The sequence below is a fragment of the Carcharhinus amblyrhynchos genome, chromosome 8 (genome assembly GCF_965287045.1).
Source record: "Carcharhinus amblyrhynchos chromosome 8, sCarAmb.v2.hapA, whole genome shotgun sequence".
In the NCBI taxonomy this organism is placed as follows: domain Eukaryota; kingdom Metazoa; phylum Chordata; class Chondrichthyes; order Carcharhiniformes; family Carcharhinidae; genus Carcharhinus; species Carcharhinus amblyrhynchos.
The window spans coordinates 122,631,402-122,656,887 of record NC_137331.1 but is presented as its reverse complement, the minus strand read 5'-3'; the positions used below and the strand labels follow the sequence as shown (position 1 = coordinate 122,656,887).

The 25,486-nt window shown below is 48.1% G+C and overlaps 1 protein-coding gene across 1 annotated transcript in view; it reads right to left on the bottom strand.

Moving 5' to 3' along the window:
* LOC145346876 (cadherin-2-like) overlaps positions 1–25,486 on the bottom strand; it is a 193,790-nt gene that overhangs the window by 76,989 nt on the left and 91,315 nt on the right. The window contains exon 3 of the mRNA XM_080194737.1: positions 4,145–4,374. Coding sequence (XP_080050863.1) covers positions 4,145–4,374 — 230 coding nt within the window. The remainder of the gene's footprint in view (positions 1–4,144; positions 4,375–25,486) is intronic.

Here is a 25,486-nt window from a genome sequence, read left to right as displayed (position 1 = left end):
AAAATGGAGATGAGGAGGAATCTCCTCAGCCACAGAGTGGCAAATCTCTGGAAGTCTTTTCCGCAGGAGACAGTGGAAGCCAGGTCATTGTGTCTTCAAGACAGAGATAGATAGATTCTTGATTAATAAGGGAATCAAGAGTTATGGGGAAAACCAGGAGAATGGAAATGAGAAAAAAAAAAACAGCCATGATTGAATGGTGGAGCAAACTCGATGGGCTGAGTGGCCTAACTCTGCTCCTATGTCTTATAACCACCAGAAACATGCCAGCCATAAAGAACTCTGCTTCCTGTCTACAGTTTGGTGATGCCAGTCACCCTTCTAGCTGAGAAAACCAGAGCTCGAGCAGTTGGCATTCCTTGCTGCGTATGTAGGTTTTCAGTTCCCACACAGCTCAAAACATGATGTCAGTGGACCCCTGCTGTTCTACCCTGCTAGCTATCATTCCAAATTGTTGCAGATATATAAAACCTTGGTTAAAGTTTTTTTTAAATTAGGCACAAGTAGGCTTACATTAATACTGCAATGAAGTTACTGTGAAAAATCCCCTAGTTGTTGCACGCTGGTGCCTGTTCGGGTACATTGAGGGGCAATTTAGCATGGCCAACGCATCTAACAGCACATCTCTCAGACCGTGGGAGGAAGCAGGAGTACCCGGAGGAAACCCACGCAGACACGGGGAGAATGTGCAAACTCCACGCAGACAGTGACCCGAGCCGAGAATCAAACTCGCGCTCCTGACAACGAGGCAGCAGTGCTAACCACCGTGCCACTGTATTGCCACCATGCTGTGATTAGGCCGCTTTTGGAGTATTGCGTACAGTTCTGGTCACCACACTGCCAGAGGGACGTGGAAGCTTTAGAGAGAGTGCAAAGAAGGTTCATAAGAACATAAGAAATAGGAGCAGGAGTAGGCCATCTAGCCCTTCGAGCCTGCCCCGCCATTCAATAAGATCATGGCTGATCTGATAGTGGATCAGTTCCACATTCCCGCCCTCTCCCCATAACCCTTAATCCCTTCTCTTATCAAAAACCCATCAACCCGCGTCTTAAAAATATTTAGCGAGGCAGCCTCCACCACTTCAACGGGCAGAGAATTCCAGAGATTCACCACCCTTTGAGTGAAGAAGTTCCTCCTCAACTCCGTTCTAAACCGCCCCCCCCTTTATCTTGAGGCTGTGCCCCCTAGTCTTACTGTCTTTTTTGAGCGGGAAGAGTCTCTCCACCTCTATCCTATCCATCCCATTCATCGTCTTATACGTCTCAATGAGACCTCCCCTCATTCTTCTAAACTCCAACGAGTACAAGCCTAGTTTATTCAGCCTCCATCAGGATGTTGTCTGGTCTCGAGGGTGTTGGCCATGAGGAGAGGTTGAATAAACTGGGATTGTTTTCATTAGAAACACGGAGGCTGAGGGGAGACCTGATAGGAGGTCTACAAAATCATGAGGGGCGTAGACAGGGTGGATAGTCAGAGAGTTTTTTCTCAGGGTGGAAAAAGCAGAAGAATGGGGATGAGGGGACACAGGTTCAAGGTGAGGAGGGGGGGGGGGGAAGTTTAAGGGGAATGTGCAGATGAAGTTTCATGCAGAGAGTGGTGGGTGCCTGGAACGCACTGCCAGAGGTAGCGGTGAAAGTGGGCACATTAACAACATTTAAGAGGCATCTGGATGGGTACATGAATAGGGAGGGAATAGAACATAAGAAATAGGAGCAGGAGTAGGCCATCTAGCCCTTCGAGCCTGCCCCGCCATTCAATAAGATCATGGGTGATCTGAAGTGGATCAGTTCCACTTTCCCGCTTTCTCCCCATAACCCTTAATTCCCCTGTCTATCAGAAACCTATCTACCCGTGACTTAAATATATTTAGCGAGGTAACCTCCACCACTTCAACGGGCAGAGAATTCCAGAGATTCACCACCCTTTGAGTGAAGAAGTTCCTGCTCAACTCTGATCTAAACTGCACCCCCCCTTATCTAGAGGCTGTGCCCTCTAGTCCTGCTATCCTTTCTAAGCGGGAAGAATCTCTCTACCTCTACCCAATCTAGCCCCCTCATTATCTCATATGTCTCTATCAGATCCCCCCCCTCAGCCTTCTAAACTCCACAGGATAAGAGGGATATGGACGAGTAAGGGCAGGAGGTTTTTACTGTAGATTAGTTAGGGCATCATGATTGATAGGGGCTTGGAGGGCCTGTTCTTGCGCTGCACTTTTCGTTTGTTCAAACTTTGTAAATTTATTTGTTCAAATGCCTCAAACTGTAATAAACTCTCAAAAACTGGTATAAATATTTAGCTTATTGGTGAATGATGTCATGACATCATTTATTAATCTGTTCAAACACTTCACCGCGTTCAGCCATTGGTTGATGGTCCTGGCAGTGCTCTCAATATTATAACTGTTTCTGCAGCTGTATCTCCTTCCTTTAATCCACAAGCAGTCCGGTTCAGGTAGCCACAGTATTTCAGCCTGCTCCTGTCCCATTCTTCCTGTACAGGAACTGTCTTTCCCCCTTGTCCTCGCTCCAGTCCGAGACTCAGAATCTCTACAGCGCGGGAGGAGTCTATTTGGCCCATCAAGCCTGCACCAACCACAATCCTGTTCGGGACATACCCCATAACCCCATGTATTTACTCTGCTAGTCCCTCTGACACTGAGGGGCAATTTAGCATGGCCAATCCCCCTAACCTACACACCTAACCCAGCTTGCAGGTGCAGCAGGTGGTCAGGAAGGCGAATGGGATGCTGGCCTTCATAGCGAGGGGGATTGAATATAAAAGTAGGGAGGTCTTGCTGCAGCTGTATAGGGCATTGGTGAGGCCGCAGCTGGAGTACTGTGTGCAGTTTTGGGTGCCACACCTGCGCAAGGATATTTTAGCCCTGGAGGGAGTGCAGAGGAGGTTTACTAGGCTGATACCGGAGTTGAGGGGGTTGAGCTATGAGGAGAGGCTGAATAAACTGGGCTTGTACTCGTTAGAGTTTAGAAGAATGAGGGGAGATCTCATTGAGACGTATAAGATGATGAATGGGATGGATAGGATAGAGGTGGGGAGACTCTTCCCGCTCAAAAAAGACAGTAGGACTAGGGGGCACAGCCTCAAGATAAAGGGGAGGCGGTTTAGAACGGAGTTGAGGAGGAACTTCTTCACTCAAAGGGTGGTAAATCTCTGGAATTCTCTGCCCGTTGAAGTGGTGGAGGCTGCCTCGCTAAATATTTTTAAGAAGCGGGTTGATGGGTTCTTGATAAGAGAGGGGATTTAAGGGTTATGGGGAGAGGGCGGGAAAGTGGAACTGAGCCACGACAGATCAGCCATGATCTTATTGAATGGCGGGGCAGGCTCGAAGGGCTAGATGGCCTACTCCTGCTCCTATTTCTTATGTTCTTATCTTTTGGCAGCACGGTAGCACTGCTGCCTCTCAGCACCAGGGACTCGGGTTCAATCCCCGGCTTGGGTCATTGTCTGTGTGGAGTCTGCACGTTCTCCGTGTCTCTGCACGGATTTCCTCCGGGTGCTCCAGTTGTCTCCTACAGTCCAAAGATGTGCGGGTTAGAGGGAGTGAATGTAAGAAATAGGAGCAGGAGTAGGCCATCTAGCCCCTCAAGCCTGCCCCGCTATTCAATAAGTTCATGGCTGATCTGAAGTGGATCAGTTCCACTTACTCGCCATGCTAAACTGGGTAAAAAAGTGGCCATGCTAAATTGGTTAGCGCTGCTGTCTCACAGCACCAGGTACCCAGGTCCAATTCTGGCCTCAAGTAAAACAATGACTTCTTCCCACAGAGGATGGTGGACACAGGAACCTCTCATTTTCATTCACACGATTTGTGCATTCACTCACTCAATTCCAGCATTCATCGCTCCCAGAGTTTTGCCCACCAAGCTAATTAAAAGGAACTGGAGCTAGAGCGTTAAACAAAATCAGACAAGTTGTCACGGAAGAATGTAATAAAAGGGTGGAGAGGCTGAATGGCCTCCTGCATGTTCCAATGAACTCCAGGTTGAGGGGAATGTGGCTAATCAACTTGGAGGGGCTGCATGGCTTGGGGAGGTCCACAGCATGGAGGGGGAAATTGATACTGAAAAGACAAAGTGCAAAGACCACAGATGCGGCACCGGTTAGTAGACGTTATGGACGAGGTACCTTCTGCCCATTGTGCTTGGCACTGCTCTCGGCTCTGACCGTCAGCCGGATCGCCGCTTGCCATTGTTGCTGCTCCTGCATTCCGTGTGCGGTCACTGCAAACTTCAACTGTTTTCCGGAGAGGTGGACATCTTCCGTTGCATACACCACACCATCGCGTAGAACCCGGAAACTGGGATCGCTGGTCTCGTACTGTATCACCACGCTGCCGTAACAGTCGTTAAATCCCACTGGGAAAATAAAAAGCAGACACGGCAATTTTAGTTCACGGAAATCATAGAATCCTGACGGTGCAGGAGAAGGAGGCCATTCAGCCCATCAAGTCTGCACTGACAACATTCCCGCCCAGACCCTATCCCCACATATTTACCCCACTCATCGCTCTAACCGACACATTACGGGACACTAAGGGAGAATTTAGCATGGTCAATCAATCAATCAATCTAACCCACACATCTCTGGACTGTGGGAGGAATGATGTGGAGATGCCAGTGTTGGACTGGGGTAAACACAGTAAGAAGTTTCACAACACCAGGTTAAAAGTCCAACAGGTTTATTTGGTAGCAAAAGCCGCTAGCTTTCTGACTCTGACCCTTCGTCAGGTCACCAAGACTATCTGCACAGGGTGTGCACGTTCTCCGTGTGTCTCCTCCCACAGCCCAAAGATGATGCGCAGGTTAGGTGGATCGGCTCCGGTAAGTGCAAAGCCTGGGTGGGGATGATGCTCTTTCAGAGTTGGTGCAGACTCAATGGGTCTTTCTGCACTTTGGAGGTTCCATAACACAACACAGGGCCCAAATGTGAAGTCTTCATTGAAAGAGAAGGAAAAACTAACGCACGATGAAAGTTTTCACATCAGTGATCCCCCAGCCACTATCTCCAAAAGGAGAGGGGTGGTCACCCCGAGGCACTGTCCAATATCTGCCCCATAAAACTGGCACCACTAAAATCAGATTACCTTGTCAATATCAGGTGGCCAACCCCAAGGTAGGTACTGTGCTACATTACAGAGCATTCCTGAATATTTAACTGTCTGTGGGACAGCCCGAATGTGTGAAAGGCGCTACTTAAATGGATATCACAAGGATGCCCAACTTCTGGTCCCTCTTAAATTTGTTCTTGGTCTGGAAAACGGGTATCGCTGCCAAGACCAGCATTTATTGCCCATCCCTAACTGCCCTCCCAGAGGCCTACAACAGTGTGGCATTTAGGGGACATTCCAGAGTGTCACTTGGGTTGATTACATTGCTGCAGGACGGGAGTCACATGTGGGCCAGACTTAGTTAGGGATGGCAGATTTTCTTCCCAAGGTGCGTTTGTTCGCACTATTGTCTCATTCCGGATGAGCGCAGACGGATTTCCCCAAAATAAATCTTTCCTTCCTTTGTACACCATCTCAAACTTCACACTTTTCAGGCACAAAACCACGCTGAATTTAAAGATAAACAAACCCAACTGTCAAATTGCCTTGCCTGAGATGTTAAAAATCGACGATACAAGCTTGACCAAATTGGACAACACCCTTCCACTTCCCAAAACACTGAGTAAAATGAAGACAGACAGTCATCTGACTAACTTCAACCCTGTGTACCGTCCTTAAACGTCCCCTGAATCTTTGGAATTCAATCCCTAAATCTCTTCCCGCCCACCACCCCCTCACTGGGATTGTCTCTCAAATCTCTCCCCAGCTCTCTCTGGGATTCTGTCCCAGAATCTCTCCCCCCCGCCCCCCCTCTCTGGGATTCTGTCTCTCCGGGTATTCCGGGTTCCTTCCGCCGTCCAAAGATGTGCGGGATAGGTGGATTGGCCATGCTAAATTGCCCCTTTTTGTGTCGGGGGGGGGGGGCTAGTGGGGTAAGTGCTTGGTGTTAATGGGGCTGGGGCCTGGGTGGGATTGTGGATGGTGCAGACCTGATAGGCATAGTGGCCTCCTTCTGCACTGCAGGGATTCCAAGATTCTCCCCGAATCTCTGGAAATCCATCCCTAAACCTCTCCCCACTCCCATTCCTTTATGATGCTGTTTACAAGCTACCTCTGACCAAACATTTGAGTAACGACCCTCATAGTTCATGTTGCTCTGTGCATGAGCGTATTACTACATTAAAAAGCAGCAAAGGAAAATCATTTACTTGGCGCTTTTCTCCCAGTGACGTACTATCGAAGCGCAGTCACTGTCGTTTGGCGAGTGGACATTACAAAATGTCAGTTGTTACAGCAAAGCAAACCCCAGTAAAATCCGTCAGTGAGTGTTGGTTGTCAAAATGTCTTTGAAATTTTTATTTCTTTTGAAAAGCTGACAGCTTCCACTTTTCCCTCCCCAACTCCCACCCCCCCCACCCCCTCAACAGAACCTCGCCCAAATGGCCACTCAGAACATGCAAGAATAATTCACTGCTTGTACTAAACTGTTAAGCCGTAAAGACATCAAAGTTAAAGCAAGCCCAGTCATCAAATAATACCCGCCTACACGCCTCGGATCAGAGTCACAAGGAGGTGTCGATCTCAGGAGTCTCGGCCAGATCCGATTCCCGCAAACAGGCTATTCGGGACCAACTGAGGGAGTCACTGCTTCCCAAACGAGATGAGTCAACGGTGGCTCAGAAGGTAGCACTTTTGAGTCAGTGGGTGGCGGGTTCGAGTCCCACTGCAGACTCGAGCAGACAGCATCGTCAGGGCTGCTGTCTTTCTGAACACAGCCCCATCTGCCCTCTCAAGTGCTGCAGGAGACGCTAGCCACCATTACAAACAGCATGGGGTCCTGGCCAATAACACTCCTCTCCTCTCTCTCTGCCGACGGCACTGAAACAGATAATCTGGTCCTTGCCACACTGCTTGTACGAACTGGCTGTGTACAAATGGGTTGCAGTGTTAGAATCATAGAATCTCTACAGTGTAGGAGGTGGTCACTCGGCCCATCGAGCGTTCAAAGCAAAATTGGGGCAGCACGATGGTTAGCACTGCTGCCTCGTAGCGCCAGGGAGCCGGGTTCGAATCCTGGCTCGGGTCACTGTCTGTGTGGAGTCTCCACATTCTCCCCACGTCTGCGTGGGTTTCCTCCGGGTGCTCCGGTTTCTTCTCAGTCTGAAAGATGTGCTAGTCAGGGTGCATTGGCCGTGCTAAATTCTCCCTCAGTGTTCCCGAACAGGCACTGGAGTGTGGCGACTATCAGGTTCACACAGTAGCTTCACTGCAGTGTTAACGTAAGCCTGCTTGCAACTAATGAATAAACTTTAAACACTGAGAGTATCTTACCCAGTCACTCACTCCTGTCCTATCCCGTAAGCCCATGCATTTCCCGTATCTAACCCCTCTAACCTACACATCTCAGGACACTTAAGGGGCAATTTAGCACGGCCAATCCACCCAACCCGCACATCTTTGGAGTGTGGGAGGAAACCAGAGCACCCGGAGAACGTACAAATTCCACACAGTCACCAAAGGCAGGAACTGAACCCGGATCCCTGGCACCATGCTAACCACTGTGCTGCCCTCAAGCAGTGACTAATACTCTGATTCTACATCATGTTGTGAAAGGTGCTATATAACTGAAATGTCTTCCTTCTGGTCAGATGCTGGAGCCCACAGAGGTTCGAATCCACAGACAGCCTACTGCCTGGTCCATCTTCTCTGTGCCAGTTGGAATAACCATTCTGTGAAAAGTTCCGTTATATACTGCAGCTTAGAACTTGCCGCAGTCGGGAAAGCAATTGAATTCACGTAGCGCCTCTTAATGTGAATCAAGCACTTCCAGCGTGCTTCAGAAACAGAAAACGCTGGAAAATCTCAATCTGGCAGCATCTGTCAGGAGAGAAAAGAGCCAATGTTTTGAACCGGGATGACCCTTTGTCAAAGCGGTCATCTGGACTCGAAATGTCACCTCTTCTCTCTCCTTACATACGCTGAGATTTTCCAGCGTTTTCTCTTTTGGTTTCAGATTCTGCAGTACTTTGCTTTTACTCAACGTCAAGTCTGGAAGACCCTTTGTCTGGGCTTTTCCAGCATTTTCTACTTTTACTTCAGATATCCGTGCAGTTGTCGGACTTGTATTTGTCAGGGTTTTGAACAGAGGCCTCGTGGTAATCACAGTTTTTCTTGATTTACAACGAATGATAAAAGCACTCTTACACAACTCACACAATGACGGGCGCTGGTTTTACAGCGACCGAATTGTGGTGTTAAAGCCCAAACCATCAGATTTGCATTTCAAATACAGCTTTAATCTGGGATGTGCTTTTTTTAAAAATCAAAAGATGACTCAGCGCCTGAGAGTCTTCACTGTACGCTAAACTGTCAAACACAAATAGAAAAAAAATGTCAAAGTTCTAGCTTAGGTATCTTTTTGAGGGAGTGGGAGATGATGGGCAGCATGGTGGCACAGGTTTGTGAGATGGATTGGCACTGCTGCCTCACAGGGATCTGGGTTCAGTTCCAGCCTTGTGTGGAGTCTTCACGTTCTCCCTGTGTCTGCATGGGTTTCCTTCAGGTGCTCCAATTTCCACCCACAGTTCAAAGATGTGTAGGTTAGATGGACTGGTAAATTGCCCCTTAGCGCAAGGAGGATTAGCAGGGTAAATACATGAAGTTAAGGGGTTAGGGCTTGGGTGGGATTGTGGTCAGTGCAGGCCCAATGGGCCAAATGGCCTCCTCCTGGATTCTATGATACATTGTGGCAGAAGGAATATGGAGAGGCAACATGGACATAACATCATAGCTAAGTATGTACAAGAACAGAGGGACCTGGACGTCCATGTGCAAAGATCTTAGAAAGCAGCAGGACAGCTACAACATTCTTTCTGGTTGTATCACAGCTTGGTATGGGCTCCTGATCTACCCAAGACCGCAAGAATCTACAAAAGGTCGCAAATGTAGCCCAATCCATCACACAAACCAGCCTCCTATCCACTGACTGTCTGCACTTCCCACTGCCTCGGCAAAGCAGCCAGCAGAATTAAGGACCCCACGCACCCCGGACATTCTCTCTTCCACCTTCTTCCATCAGGAAAAAGATGCAAAAGTCTGAGGTCACATACCAACCAACTCAAGATCAGCTTCTTCCCTACTGCTGCCATCAGACTTTTGAATGGACCTACCTCGCATTAAGTTGATCTTTCTCTACACCCTCGCTATGACAGTAACACTACATTCTGCACCCTCCCATTTCCTTCTCTATGAATGGTATGCTTTGTCCGTACAGTGCGCAAGAAACAATACTTTTCACTGTATGTTAATACATGTGACAATAATAAATCAAATCAAAAGCATACAAAACTCTGGGAGGGGGTGCTTCAAGAGCGATTAACTACAAGGTTAGGTTGAAGAAGCTAGGCTTGCTATCTTTGTAGAGAGATTTGACAGAGGTGAACAAGATTATGATAGTACACTAGGAAAATCTGTGTGTAAACCTGTTTCCAGTAGCTGATGGCCAAGGACAAGGAGTTACAATTTTGGGCAAACATAGAAACTAGGATCAGGAGGCGACCATTTGGCCCGTCGAGCCTGCTTCGCCATTCATTTTGATCATGGCTGGTTATCAAATTCTATATCCTGATCCCCCCTTCCACCCATATCGCTTGACCCCTTTAGCCTCAAGAGATATATTTAATTTCTTCTTGAAATCAGACAACGTTTTGGCCTCAACTACTTTCTGTGGGAGTGAATTCCACACATTCACCACCCTCTGGGTGAAGAAATTTCTCCTCAGCTCAGTTCTAAAAGGTTTACCCCTTATCCTCAAACCGTGACCCCGAGTTCTGGACTCCCCCCACCACTGGAAACATTCTTTCTGAATCTACCCTGTCTAACTCTGTTAGAGTTTTACAAGTGCCTATGACATTCCCATCTCACTCTTCTAAACTCCAGTGAGTATAATCCTAACCTAGTCAGCAGGAGATGCGGGTAGATAGATTTCTCATAGACAGGGGAATTAAGGGTTATGGGGAGAAAGCGCGAAAGTGGAACTGAGACGCGACAGATCAGCCATGATCTTATTGAATGGCGGGGCAGGCTCGGGGGGCTAGATGGCCAACTCCTGCTCCTATTTCTTATGTTCTTATGGAAGGAATGTGAGGAAGATCACTGTTCCTGTGATCGAGAAGCAAAATCGAGGATCTCAAAAGGCTGCCATGGTGGGATTCAAATCAGTGTCTCTGGAACTTTTTCCCATCCCACTAGAATACTAGCCCAGTGGCGTTATCACCACCTCAGCCCTGCTTCCTGTATCCCTCAAACCCCTAAATAACTTTAAAAAAACATCTATTGTGAGGCTAAGCATCTACATGAGGGTTGGAATACCTGCTGATAGTGCATGACTGGAAGAGGGTGGAGGCGTGGAAGAGAGCACCTTATAGGTGGCACGGTGGTTCGCACTGCTGCCTCACACCTTCTCCCCACGTCTATGCGAGTTTCCTCCAGGTGCTCCGGTTTCCTCCCACAGTCCAAAGATGTGCGAGTTAGGTGGAAACTGGGTTTGTTCCCCCTGGAAAGACGGGAGCTGAGGGGGTAACCTGACAGAAGTTTAAAATTATGAGGGGCGTGGATAAGGTGAACAGTTGGAAGCTTTTCCCCCCCCCCCCCAGGGCAGAAATGCCAATTACAAGGAGGCACAAGTGGGTTCAGTAGAGATGTAGAACGTAGCTCAGCACAACATCGAGGGCTGAAGGGCCTGTACTGTTCTATGTCCAAACCCAAGATCAAGCTATCCCACTCCCCATCATTCTGATGTGCGGGAAGGTTGTTTTTTTTTTAATTTACACAGAGGGTGGTGGGGGCTTGGAATGCGCTGCCAAGTGAGGTGATTGGGGCAGACATGTTAGTGATATTTAAGACTCATCTGGATAGGCACATGAACAGTGGGGAAGAGAGGGATACAGGCAGTTGGTCTAAAGTGGGACAGCGTGATCGACACAGGCTTGGTGGGCCAAAGGCCTGTTTCTGTGATGCTCTGTGTTCGGCCATGATAAATTGCCCCTTTAGCATCCAAAGGCACCAAGACCCTGCCCCCTCTCCTTTCCTTCTTCCCTACATACTCTGTGTACTCTATGTTTTGTCTGTATAGCGCACAAGAAACAATAAGGCATTAGATGAATTAACAATGGTAAATGCACGGGGATAGGCCTGGGTAAGATGCACTTTGGGGGTCAGTTCAGATTCAAATGGGCTGAGTGGCCTCCTCCTGCACCGTAGGGATCTGTGATCCTTGCAGGACCGACACAATAAATCGAAAACAGCAAAGGCACGGTGCAATTAGCCGAAGCGTAGTCTAAAAATGAGCAGACTTGCTCAGTAACTCGAGAGCATGTACTGTCCAGCTAAGTGTAACACATTAACCCTGCATGAATTCCTCACTACAAAGCATTCCTAAAACGTTCAGGTTGCAGATCAGAATTACCTCATGTCCATGAAAGGGGCTCCCGATCTAGTGTATAACCCGACCTGACAGTGGGAGCCTGCTTCCCGATGCAGACTGATCTGAATAAAGAGATTTAACTTTGAAGTTTCATAGCAGATCATAACCGACGGTATTACCCATCGCGCCACCGTCCAACGGGGACCTCAGTAGGCAGTTACCCTCTCCAGCCCGCGCTCCCTATTGGCGCGGTGCTTTATAATTACACTGTACTCGGTCGGGTTAGACGAACGCCAGGAGTTCACGGGCACTCTCATTTTCCTCGGATCCGCAACCCTCTTTGCGAATCGCCTCCCCCCCCGCCCCCTACTAGAATAGCACTCGGGCCTTCAAAATCGACACACAGGATTAAATGCCATGGAGGAGAGGGGGGGAGGCAGGCACGTGCGACACACAGACAGACAGGGGTGGGCACACGACACACACACACAGACAGACGAGACACGTTGTAATTCCCATCCATTTAATAACCACGTTAATTTATTATACCCCAACCTTTTTCCACATCCCAAATATCCACCATTTTCTGGCAAACACAAGTGAAGATTTGGGAAGGGAAATATTGGAATTTGCAGCCATATTTTGGTTTAAATCTGAATTTACTATATAAATGGAGGGCGACCTCCATCGCAAATAGAGAGAGTCACAAACAGCCTGGTGGCAGGGCAGAGAACCTGCTGACAAGGGCAGAGCGGGTAAACTCTGGATTAAACGCTGTGGCGGGCACTTGGCTTCGCTCTGCTGACTCATTCTCTCTCCCTTTGTCGAGAAATCCCCCTGACGCTGACATCTGCGCGATTGGGGTGGGGAGAGGGCGGAGGGGGGGGAGGGTGGGAAAAAGGGGAGGCTTGTGCCAACAGTAGGCTTTTGTTGTGTGTGACTGGAGCACCGCCTCGCAAACCCAACAGCAAAAACACAGGCAGCCTCACAAAACACACAACCAGCCGCAGCTCACAGGCAAAAAAAAGGAACAGGGGGAGGAGTGGGAGGGGACCTTCAGCCCATCACGCCTCTCCTGCCCTTTCAGTTAGGCCATGGCGGACCTGTGCCTGAACTCTGTTTCCCCACCTTGGTTCCGTAGCACTTCTTAAGTGAACTAACATCGATCTCAGTTTTCAAATCGGCTTCGAGATTTTCCCGTGGGGGCAGATTTCCACTACTGTTTTTTTTTTGTGTGAAATGCTGCTTGCTGGTGTCACATTTGGCAGGCCCCAAGGAGAACGAACAATACATAAGAAATAGGAGCAGGAGTAGGCCGTCTAGCCCTTCGAGCCTGCCCCGCCATTCAATAAGATCACGGCTGATCTGAAGTGGATCAGTTCCACTTTCCCGCTTTCTCCCCATAACCCTTAATCCCCTTGCCTACCAAAAACCTATCTACCCGCGTCTTAAATATATTCAGCGAGGCAGCCTCCACCACTTCAACAGGCAGAGAATTCCAGAGATTCACCACCCTTTGAGTAAAGAAGTTCCTCCTCAACTCCGTTCTAAACCGAGCCCCCCCCCCCCACCCTACCTTGAGGCTGTGCCCTCTAGTCCTGCTGTCCTTTCTAAGCAGGAAGAATCTCTCTACCTCTACCCTATCCATCCCCTTCATCATCTTATACGTCTCTATAAAATCCCCCCTCATCCTTCTAAACTCCAACGAGTACAGACCCAGTCTATTCAGCCTCTCTTCATAGTTCAACCCCCTCAACTCCGGTATCAGCACAGCACAGGAACAGGCCCTTCGGCCCACCAAGCCTGCCCTGACATGGTTCCTATCCCTCTGCTCACCTCCCATTCATGTGTCTAGCAACGATCAAGGTGCATCTTGATAATGTGCCTGGTTCCATCACCTCCACTGGCAGCAGGCATCCACCACCCTTTGTGTGAAAAACTTTCCCCAGTGTTTTTAAGTTGGAGTTTAAAGTTTGAAGTTTATTAGTGTCACAAGTAGGATTACATTAACACTGCAATGAAGTTACTGTGAAAATCCACAAGTCGCCACACTCCGGCACCTGTTCGGGTACTCTAAAAGGGCAATTTAGCATGGCCTATGCACCGAACCAGCACCTCTTTCAGACTGTGGAAGGAAACCAGAACACCTGGAAGAAACCCACACAGACATGGGGAGGACATGCAAACTCCGCACAGACAGACACCCAAGCTGGGAATCGAACCCAGGTCCCTGATGCGGTGCTAAGCACTGAACCGCCCCAGATATCTCCCCCTCACCTTAAAACTGTGCCCTCTAATTTTAGGGTTTTGCCCTTTTGTGCTGGACTCCTCTCAGAGGAAATAATTTCACTCCATTTGTCCTATCAAGCCCTTAAATCATTTCCAACATTTGAATGAGATCACCCCCCCCCCCCAACAGAACCAAAGGAGTGTTGCAACACAGGAGGCCATTTGGCCCATCTTGTCCATACCAGCCCAAGAACACACAGGTGCCCTTTCTAACCCCACCTGGCCCACAACCTTGTAGCATATGCCACTTAGGTGCAGATCCAGGTATTTTCTGAAAAAGAGTTCTATAAATGGTCTGCGCTCATAACCAAAGAATACCAATCTGGTCTAGGCAACTTAATAATAAAACACTCAAATCGCAGTGTGACAGCACGGCGCAGGTTGATGCTCAGGGGACTGATGCTCACCAAAACAATGAAGTGTGTGATCTATTTATATCAAACTATACGAATACATTCCATCTTGCATCATCACTGGGTGTACAAGAGAGTTGGGAAGGGAAGCTTGATGTGGTACACACTGGTATGGATCTTTCAGCCCAGTCAAATGATCCACAATGTGAGCACTGTACACAATTCCACAACGACCAGGCGTAGATGTCAGTACAGGTGACCCACAGCCTGGGCCCAGAGAGAGAAGAGGATCTGAAAAGAGGGGAGAGAGATAAATCTCCCTTAGGATGAGAAGTCCATAGATTAGGGTCAAGGCTTTTAAAAACATGGCCGCAATGGTGGAATGGAGAATACGGTGGGCATACAAAAACAAGAGGAGAGAGGTGGGGGAAGGAGCAGTGCTCCAAAAGTCTGTGATTACAAATAAATCTGTTGGACTTTAACCTGATGTTGAGACACTTCTTCTGTGAATGGTACGCTTTACCTGGATAGCGAGCAAGAAACAATACTTTTCACCGCAAGTTAATACATGACAATAACAAATCAAGTCAAATCTAGGCTCAAAACGTTGGCTCTATTGTCTCCCCACAGATCCCGTTAGGCCTGCTGAGATTTTCCAGTGTTTGTGTGTGTCTTTAGTTCCAAAAATCTGAGAACGGAATGTAAACGACCCATCAACAAGGCATTCTCGCCCAATCATTGAATATTTTTTGTGGCAAACTCAAGTACCCATTCCATCAGGGGGTAGTTAAAATTAAAACAATTGCTTACAGTGTTAATGCGCTCCACATCCTATCTCCTCTCGTCGAGGTATAGCTTTCACACAAAATGGCATCATTAACAACTGCTAAACTGCGATTGAAGAATAAAAATCCTCCAGTAGCAACTACTTACAATTCCTTTGTCAAGTCTTGGGGGAGCTAGATGGTTGTAAACTGCAGGTTTTAACATAATCAAACATTTCTGAGGAAGATCACTTCAGAAGATTTATTACAATCTAAAGGCACATTGATGGCGTGGCATCATACAATAAGATAAAAGCAGACTCTCTTCGCAAACCACCTCTCCCTGCCCCAGCTTCTCTCCTCTCCCTCCACCCACACCTCTCCCCAGCCCCTCTCCCCTTCCGTCTAACCCCACTTCTCCCCAGCCCCTCCGTCGAACCTCACCTTTCCCCAAACCTCTCTCCTCTCCCTCCAAGTTGGCCATTCTGCTCACCACACTCCCAGAAGGACGTGGAGGGAGTACAGAAAAGATTTACCAGGATGGTGCCTGGTATGGAGAGTATTCACAGTAAGAAGTCTCACAACACCAGGTTAAAGTCCAACAGGTTTATTTGGTAGCAAAAGCCACAAGCTTTTGGAGCGCTGCTCCTTCATCAGGTAAGTCATAGGAAGTAAAGTTTATTGACTAGTCACGAGTAAGGCTTACATTAACACTGCAAAGAAGTTACTGTGAAATTCCTCCAGTCGCCACACTCTGGCTCTTGTTCGGGTCAATGCACCTAACCAGCATGTCTTTCAATATGTGGGAGGAAACCGGAGTGTCTGTGACTTACCTGATGAAGGAGCAGCGCTCCGAAAGCTAGTGGCTTTCGCTACCAAATAAACCTGTTGGACTTTAACCTGGTGTTGTGAGACTTCTTACTGTGTTTACCCCAGTCCAACGCCAGCATCTCCACATCATGGGGGGGTGCGGTATTAGCCATGAGGAGAGACTGAATAAACTGGGATTGTTCTCCCTGACAAAGAAGCTGAGGGGCGACCTGATAGAAGTTTATAAAATATTCTCCATTTGCCTGTATGAGCGCAGCTCCAACATCACAAGAAACTGAACACTACACTGGGTGCCACAGTGGTTAGCACTGCTGCATCACTGCTCCAGGGACCCAGGTTTGATTCCTGGCTTGGGTGACTGTGTGGAGTTTGCACATTCTCCCTGTGTCTGTGTGTGGAGTTTGCGCACACACACACACACACTCCATGTCTGCAGGAGTTTCCTCCCAAGGTCCAGAGATGTGCATCGTGCCATGGAGATATGGGTATAGGACAGTGGAGTGGGCCTGGGTAAGATGCTCTTTCGGAAAGTCAGGGTAGCCAAATAGCCTCCTTCACACTGTAGGGATTCTACGATTAAACATCCAGGAGAAAGCAGCCACGCTTGATTATTTGTGGATGGAGTGCCATTCAATCCCTCCAACACTGAGACAGTTGCAAGCATGTGTGCCATCTACAAGATGCACTGAAGCAACTCACCAAGGCTTAGATCATAGAACCCTACAGTGCAGAAAGAGGCCCTTCAGCCCACTGAGTCCGCACCAGCCACAATCCGATACCCCTACATATTATACCCACTAATCCCTCTAGCCTACGCATCCCTAGAGACTAAGGGGCAATTTCTTAGCATGGCCAATCAACCTAACCCGCACATCTTTGGACTGTGGGAGGAAACCGGAGCACTCAGGAAACCCACGTGGACACAAGGAGAACATACAAACTCCACACAGACAGTGACCCGAGCCGGGAATCGAACCCAGGACCCTGGAGCTGTGAAGCAGCCGTGCTAACCACTGTGACACCATGCCGCCCTTCTTCGACAGTGCCTTCCAAACCCGCAAACACTACCATCTAGCAGACATATGGGAACGCCACCACCCGGGAGGTTCCCCTCACCAACCTGACTCGGAAATATATTGGTTATTCCTTCAAGGTCGCTGGGTCAAAATCCTGGGACTCCCTCCCTAACAGCACTCTGAGTGTACCTGCACTGCCAAGGCTACAGTGGCAGAGAGGTTAGCACTGCTGCCTCACAGCGCCAGGGACCCAGATTTGATTCACAGTTTGGGTCACTGTCTGTGCGGAGTTTGCACATTCTCCCCGTTTCTGCATGGGTTTCTTCCGGGTGCTCCAGTTTCCTCCCACAGTCAGAAAGGCGTACTGGTTAGGTGCATTGGCTGTGCTAAATTTTCCCTCACTGTACCCAAACAGGCGCCAGGGTATGGTGACTAAGGGGGTTTTCACAATAACTTCATTACAATGTCAATATAAGCCTACTTGTGACTAGTAAATAAAGCTTTTATACAAAAAGGCAGCTCACCACAACTTTCTCAAGAGGCAATTAGGGATGGGAAATAAATGCTAACCTATCCAGTGACACCTATATCAGATGGTTGATGATTATCAGATGTATTGATACACAGTGAGAAGTATTGTTTCTTGTTGCTATACAGACAAAGCATACCATACACGCTACTGTCTATATCATGAAGTGGAGATGCTGGCGTTGGACTGGGGTAAACACAGTAAGAAGTCTAACAACACCAGGTTTAAGTCCAACAGGTTTATTTGGTAGTAAAAGCCACTAGCTTTCGGGCCTCTGACCCTTCATCAGTTGAGTGGACTCTCTGCTCACCTAACGAAGATTCAGAGGTCCGAGTATGCTATGTCTGTATAACACGCAAGAAACAATACTTTTCACTATGTTAACACACGTAACAATAATAAATCAAATCAAAATCTCACAAGAGACTCAAACCTAAAATCTTCAGGAGAAAAGCAGCAAGATTCACTTTCATATTTCTTTTCTTTTACAAATCAGTCCATTCCATTTCCCTGTGAACGGCCAATTGAACTGTACATTTACATGAAGAAATGGACAATTCTTTCACGTTCTGCTGCACTGCCGAACCAAACGGAACACAGCCCCATTTAAAAGATGAGCAGCTCCTTAACTGAAAGGCCGCTGGAGCGCTACGGTTCACATTACTGTGCATTAGCACTTTTACAAGTTTACACAACAATAATCCAGCACCATCAAGGCATCCCTCCAGTCTCGCACCGCTGATTCACCTCAAATCATCCACAACTCCTGCCCAAACAGGTCTGAACTAATCTGCGCTTTCTTAATGGCCATCCCAACTGATAGATCTCAGCTCCCAAGGGATCTCTCTCACACACACACACACACACACACACACACACACACACACACACACGCTTTATATTCTCAGAACAACTTGCAATGCTTTGGGTTCTGCCATACTTAAAATCAGCCTCCCATCCATTAACTCTGTCTACGCTTCCTCGGAAAAAGCAGCCAGCATAATTACGGACCCCACACACCCCTGACATTCCCTCTTCCACCTTCTTCCGACGGGAAAAAGGTACAAAAGTCTGAGGTCCCGTACCGACCGACTCAAGAACAGCTTCTTCCCTGCTGCTGTCAGACTTTTGAATGGACCTACCTCACGTTAAGTCAATCTTTCTCTACACCCTAGCTCTGACTGCAACATTACATTCTGCATTCTCTCCTCTTCTTCTCTATGAACAGTATGCTTTGTCTGTACAGCATACAAGAAACAATACTTTTCACTGTATGTTAAATACACGTGACAACAATAATAAATCAGATCAAGTCAAGAGAGTGCACAAGACATTTACAAGGATATTGCCAGGACTCAAGGGACTGAGTTATAGGGACAGATTGGGACTTTTTTCCTTTGGAGTGTGGGAGACCGAGGGGTGATCTTGTAGGAGATGTACAAGATCATGAGAGGCACGGATAGGGTGAGTGCACTCAGCCTTTTTCCCAGGGTTGGGGAAATCGAGAACTCGAGGGCAGAGGTTTAAATTGAGGGGAAAGAATTAATGGGAACCCGAGGAGTATCTTGTTTACACGCAGAGGGTGGTACGTGTGTGGAATGAACAGCTGGAGGGAGTGGATGAGGCAGGGACATTGACAACATTTAAAAAGGGCATTTGGACAGATACGCGGCTAAGAAAGGTTTAGAGGGATGTGGGCCAAAGGCAGGCAAATGGGGTTAGCTTAGATGGTCCAGTTTGGGGCCAAAGGGCCTGTCTCTGTGCTGTAGATCCTATAATTCTGATACTCATTCCAATGAGTAACCTGGACAGGCAGCAGTGGAAAACCTACCAACTGGCGGCTTTTTAAGCTGGTAGGTGTTATTCGTTTATTAGGTGCCACAAGTAGGCTTACATTAACACTGCAATGAAGTTACTATGAAAATCCCCTTGTTGCCATATTCCAGCGCCTGTTCGGGTACACTGAGGGAGAATTTAGAGCGGCCAATGCACCCTAACCAGCACCTCTTTCAGACGGTGGGTGGAAACCGGAGCATCCGGAGGAAACCCACGCAGACACGGGGAGAACATGCAGACACCACACAGACAGTGACCCAAGCTGGGAATCGAACCCAAGCCTTTGGCGCTGAGACACAACAGTGCTAACCACTGTGCTGTTTAACAAGATGAATTAAGGCCAGAAAAATGAACAGCAAACGTGGCTGAAGACCATACAGAACTTGCATGTCAATCGTAATGTCGTGTCCATGAATTCATTTAATATTGCTGGTCTATTCCTCAATGTATCAATTAAGGAAGCCATGTTTGCACTGCCACACTATATCATGCTGATCTAGGCGCACCACCCACTGTGTGAGTAGATATTCATTGAGCTTATGAACTCAAAAATTTAAGTTTTAATGAAATCATGTATGCCCAATTAGGTGGTGTTGCCATGGGATCCACTCTTAGGCCCAATCACAAACATCTTTGCTGGGTTCCATGGAATGGGTGGCACAGTGGTTAGCGCTGCTGCCTCTCAGCACCAGGGACCCAGGGTTCAATCCCTGGCCTCGGGTCACTGTCTGCGTGGAGTCTGCATGTTCTCCCCATGTCTGCATGGGTTTCCTCCTACAGTCTGATTGACATGCTGGTTAGGTGCACTGGCCATGCTAAATTGACCCTAGTGTCAGAAGGATTAGCAGGGTAAATACATGGGGTTACGAGAATAGGGTCTGGGTAGGATTGTGGTCGATACAGACATGATGGGCCGAGTGGCCTCCTTCTGCACTGTAGGGATTCTACAACTCTATGGGTAACACCCAAACTCCTACCCACTGGCACATTTCCCATACCGAGATGGTAACTCTGCAGTATGTGAATCCATGGTTGCGTGTAAGAATTTCCTCGCACACCTTAATGAGCTCATTTATCTTAATCAGCTAGGTGATAAATTGTCCAGGAGGGGAGGTGGGGGTGTCTAGTACAGTCTAACGCAAGCTCATTTCCACTGGTCAATACACACATTGGGATTCCTATAAGTCCGTAGACTCCTATCAGCAAATTGGACTCAACCCAAGCTTATCAGGAGCTTGGTGCTGAAATAGTGCACAAAGATAACTGCCATCCTGATTAGATCATCGCTCACTGTATGTAACACACAAACCCACGTACAGACCTCAGGCGCCCACTTCCCATCCTGAGAAGTTCCCAGAATTACTCTGGGAGGGTGAGATATCTCAAACATTTGAGCGAGAGGTGTCTCACACCGTTACGATGCGGTCGCAACATGAGTGGCATTGTCCACGATCAAGATGCTGCCAACAAGCCCAAGATGCTGCCCATCAAAACAAATGAATAGTGTGGTCTACGAATGCCAGTGTGATGCTAGGCAAGTAGGCCATACAACCTGCCAGTCTTCAGGATGTATCAAATAGAATGTCTCAGCCCTTGCTCACAACAGGCAAAGTAGTGACCCGTACCCTACCAACCCGTGTTTGCCGTATTGAAAATATGGTGAGATCTTCTGGCCCCCTCCCACGTGGTTCTCATAGGACGTACCATTCGTCAGTGGTGGGATTTTCTGATCAATGAGACTCCCCATTGAATCCACCTCATGCCACTGAGAAGCCTGTAAAGTTCTGGAAACGGTGCCCAACACTCAATGTAATTCAGTAGTTGGACAAAATTTCCTAAACAATACTGAGCGTGCTGAGAATTATGCTGACAACCAATTTAAGATTGTCAGTTGGGCTCCGAGTGTGGCACACTTACATGTACTGGAGACTATAATGCACAGGGCCCTGTTCTTTACAGGCAGGAAGAACATTTACACACATTGCACTTGTTTCAGCAAAACAAAATAAGTGACAGCCATTCACTAATTCATTATCCTCGACAGGAGTCCAGTTGCCTGGTTGCCAGGGAGGCCATGGCCTAGTGGTATTATCGCTGGATTATTAATCCAGAAGCTCAGCTAGTGTTCCGAGGACCCGGGTTCAAATCCCACCAATGCGGATGGTGAAAGTTGAATTCAATAAAAAATATTTGGAATTAAAAATCTACTGATGACCATGAAACCATCATCAGAAAAACCCATCTCGTTCTCTAACGCCCTTTAGCGAAGGAAGTCTGCCGTCCTTGCCTGGTATGGCCTACACGTGACAGCAACGTGGTTGACTCCCAAAAGCCCTCTGACATGGCCAAGTGAGACACTCCATTATATCAGCGGTTTCAAGACAGCCCACCAGCACCTTCTCAAAGACAACTAGGGATGGGCAATAAATGCTGTGCTGAGCCAGCGACGCCCATGTCTCACAAATGAATAAAGGGAAATTGTTTGGCAATTATGTCAGTTATCATTAATTGTCGCATTCTCCACAGCAACACACCTACCAATCAGCGTTCTCTTCTATTCTCCCCTTAGACTGGTATTCTGGAAATCTGATGAATGCAAGACAGAAAGCTTTGACATGTCTCCTTCCCAGCAACACTCACGTCCTGTACGCCCAAGCGGTTTTTTGAACAGTAAGCAGGGGTGGAGGAAAATTGGGGGCAGACAGACAGAGCAAGGCAAAAGGGTTTGTGATCAGGGAGGGAGGTGCTGGCACAGACTGGGCACACTCTTGGCAACAACAGCTTGCAATTCTATAGTGCCTTTGGATATAGTATAATGGCCCAAGGTGCTCTTGGACACAAGCCAACACCCGCGCCTCCGCCCACTGTATCTCCCACCTCCGCTATACTTTACATTCTGGTCTCTGCAACCTTGTCTGCACCTTTAAGACTTGAATAGCAGATTAGCCGTAAAGACTCGCATTCTAATCAGTATTCTGTAAACTGTGTGCCTTTATACGCCCTGTTTCTGCTCAGAACTTTCCACTCACCTGACGAAGGAACAGCGTTCCGAAAGCTTGTGGGTTTACTATCAAATAAACTTGTTGGACTTTAACCTGGTGTTGTGAGACTTCTTATGGCGTTTACCCCAGTCCAACGCCAGCAGTTCCACAGAATAACAGTTCTGACAGGAACCTATCAAACACCAACCCCAGCTATCCACTTCTCCCTCGCTGAATCCTACACATTTCTCAGCTGTTTGACTATGTTTGTTCCTGTATTATATCCCAGCAGCTCAGAGAGCTCACAGCTTCCTTGCTCTCACTGACCACATTCGTTATTTATTTCTCACTGAGGCCCTGCTCTGTCTTTCCTCTGCCCAAGGTGAAAGTTTATCCACAGATGTAAACATTCTATTCTTTGCTCCTACTGAAGTCTCAACCTTGACCTCCCTGGACTAGGGGAGGTGGTGTGGGTGTTCAGTGTCCAAGAGCACCTTGGGGCACTCCACTAATATCCAAAAGGGTGACACAGTTGTTAGCACTGTTGCCTCATGGCGCCAGGGTTCGATTCCTTGGGTCATTATCTGTGTAGTCTCTCTGTGTTTCCTTCAGGGGCTCCAGTTTCCTCCCACAGTCCGAAAGAAATGCTAATTAGGTGCATGGGCCGTGCTAGATTCTCTCAGTGTACCCGAACAGGCACCGGAGTGTGGCGACTAGGGGATTTTCACAGTAACTTCATTGCGGTTGTGGCACTAATAAACAAACATTATTTTACTTTGCTGTCCCCACAGTAACCAGCCCCCTCCAAGCAACCGAGCCTCCTTCTCCAGGCCCAGGTCCGACGAGGGTGTTAGCGACCATGGCCTTCCCTTGGTTTGGTCCGTGAACTTGCTAGGTGGAGTAGTGCCGTGTCCTCCGCAATCTGGCCAACCGGAAATCTCTCCTGCTCTTTCCCCACCGACCAACGGGCTTATTGGAGGGACGTACACAGAGCGACAGTCAGCCTGTCCGGCCAAATAACGAGGGCGCCTGCCATCAAGGGCTGCAGTGGGATTCGAACCTGGAGTTTCTGGCCCAGAGGTAGGGGCTCTGAGTAATCAAACCGTGCAGGCTGTGTGTTAGGCTGAAGTCAAGATCTTCTTCACTCCTCCGTTTACCTTGAATCATCGAGCTGGTTTCAAATATAATCACATTAAAATCGGTGTTAAGTCAAGCTTCCTGCCACCTGAATTAACAGCAGTTGGGGTGAATTAATGTACGTAGCCACAGTATGCGTAGAAGCCAAAACAAGCGTCATTGCCGCAGACTTTTAGCGACAGGAAACTGTTTTCCTTCGCCAAGGGGAGCTTCAAAATAACGGTTTGTGAAACTAAAAACTAAACTTCTGACATTTGGAAATATTTAGTTGAATTTGTTAGCCCATTATTACATACACCGCATTCCTTCCTGAAGTAACATAAAAATGCTCGGGTTCAATTCTGGGAATTATAGAATCCCCAGTGCTGAAAGAGGCCATTCGGCCCATCGAGCCTGCACTGACAACAATCCCACCCAGGCCCTATCGCCATAGCCCCACACATTTACCCTGCTAGCACCCCCTCCCCCTGAAACTAAGGGGTAATTTAGCACGGCCAACCCACCTGTCTTTGGAGTGTGGGAGGAAACCCACGCAGACACGGGGAGAAGGTGCAAACTCCACACAGACAGTGACCCAAGCCGGGAATCGAACCTGGGTCCCTGGCGCTGCGAGGCACGTTGTGGAGGTGCCGGCGTTGGACTGCGGTAAAAAAAAGGACAGCAAGAAGTCTCACAACACCAGGTTAAAAGTCCAACAGGTTTATTTGGTAGCACGAGCCGCTAGCTTTCAGAGCGCTGTCCCCTTCATCAGGCGAGCAGGAGCCGTGTTCACACACAGGGCGTACAAAGACACAAACTCAATTTACAAGATAATGGTCGGAATGCAAGTCTTTACACGTAAGGCAGCATCTGTGATTACTGTGTGAGCAGCAGTGCTAACCGCTGTGCCACTATTAAGAAGTCTAATTGCCAATTTGTGGCGTGGAAGTGGTGAAGGAAGTTGGCAAAAAAAACAGCTTTAAAAGAGAAGCTGGCACAGCTCCTTCCTCTAATGAACGTCCGTTACAGCAGAACTGGCCTTTCAACGCCATACTCTCTCAGCTAGTTAGTTATGCAGATAAGTGGGGGTAGTTGAGGTTTCCACTGACTGTTTAACAAATCAATTCAAACTCCCGCAAAATGGAAGACTCAGCCACCACCTGCGACCACACCACTCTTTCCCCAGAACATGGTTTTAAAAAGTTATAGAATGATCCAGCACAGAAAGAGGCCATTTGGCCTTTTGTATGTGTGCCGACTCCTTGTAAGATCTCTCTCATTAATCCTACTCAACCGACTCTTCAAGCCCCACATACATGTCCGCTTCACCTTCTGAAAGCAATGTTCATAGATCATAGAACCCTACAGTGCAGAAGGAAGTCCTTCGGCCCATCGAGTCTGCACCGAACACAATCCCACCCAGGCCCTACCCCCATATCCCTACATATTTATACCCACTAATCCCTCTAATCTTCACTACCCTGGACACTAAGGTGCAATTTCTTTGCACGGCCCATCAACCAAACTTGCACATTTTTGGACTGTGGGAGGAAACCGGAGTACCCGGAGGAAACCCATGCAGACACGAGGAGAATGTGCAAACTCCACACAGACAGTGACCCGAGCCGAGAATCGAACCCAGGACCCTGGAGCTGTGAAGCAGCAGTGCTAACCCACTGTGCTACGTTGCACGGCTGGGGGTGGCACAGTGGTTAGCACTGCTGCCTCACAGGGGCCAGGGGCCCAGATTCGATTCCCAGCTTGGGTCACTGTCTGTGCAGAGTCTGCACGTTCTCCCCGTGTCTGCCTGGGTTTCCTCCGGGTGCTCCGGTTTCCTCCAACAGTCTGAAAGATGTGCTGGTTAGGGTGCATTGGCCACGCTAAATTCTCCGTCAGCTTATCCGAACGGGTGCTGGAGTGTAGTGACTAGGGGATTTCCACAGTAACTTCATTCCAATGTTAATGTCAGCCTACTTGTTAACCTAACAAATAAACTTCAGTAAACATCTGGGAGAGACATTTAACTGAGGCCTCATAATGCCACCAAAAAGGTGGATGCAGAAGATCACGTGACATCATCTCAAAGCAGAGCTGGGCTGAACCACCCTGGCCAAAAACCAATTACTCATCAAAACTAGTCTGGAAGAAAAGATTTAAAATTCTCTTGCCATTATCTCCAACGTTACATTACTCTACATGGATGGAAATCAACAGATTCAACAAAATGTCTCGTATAGCCCTGTCAGAACCCAGATACCTGCGAGTTGACCCCAGCCTGTAC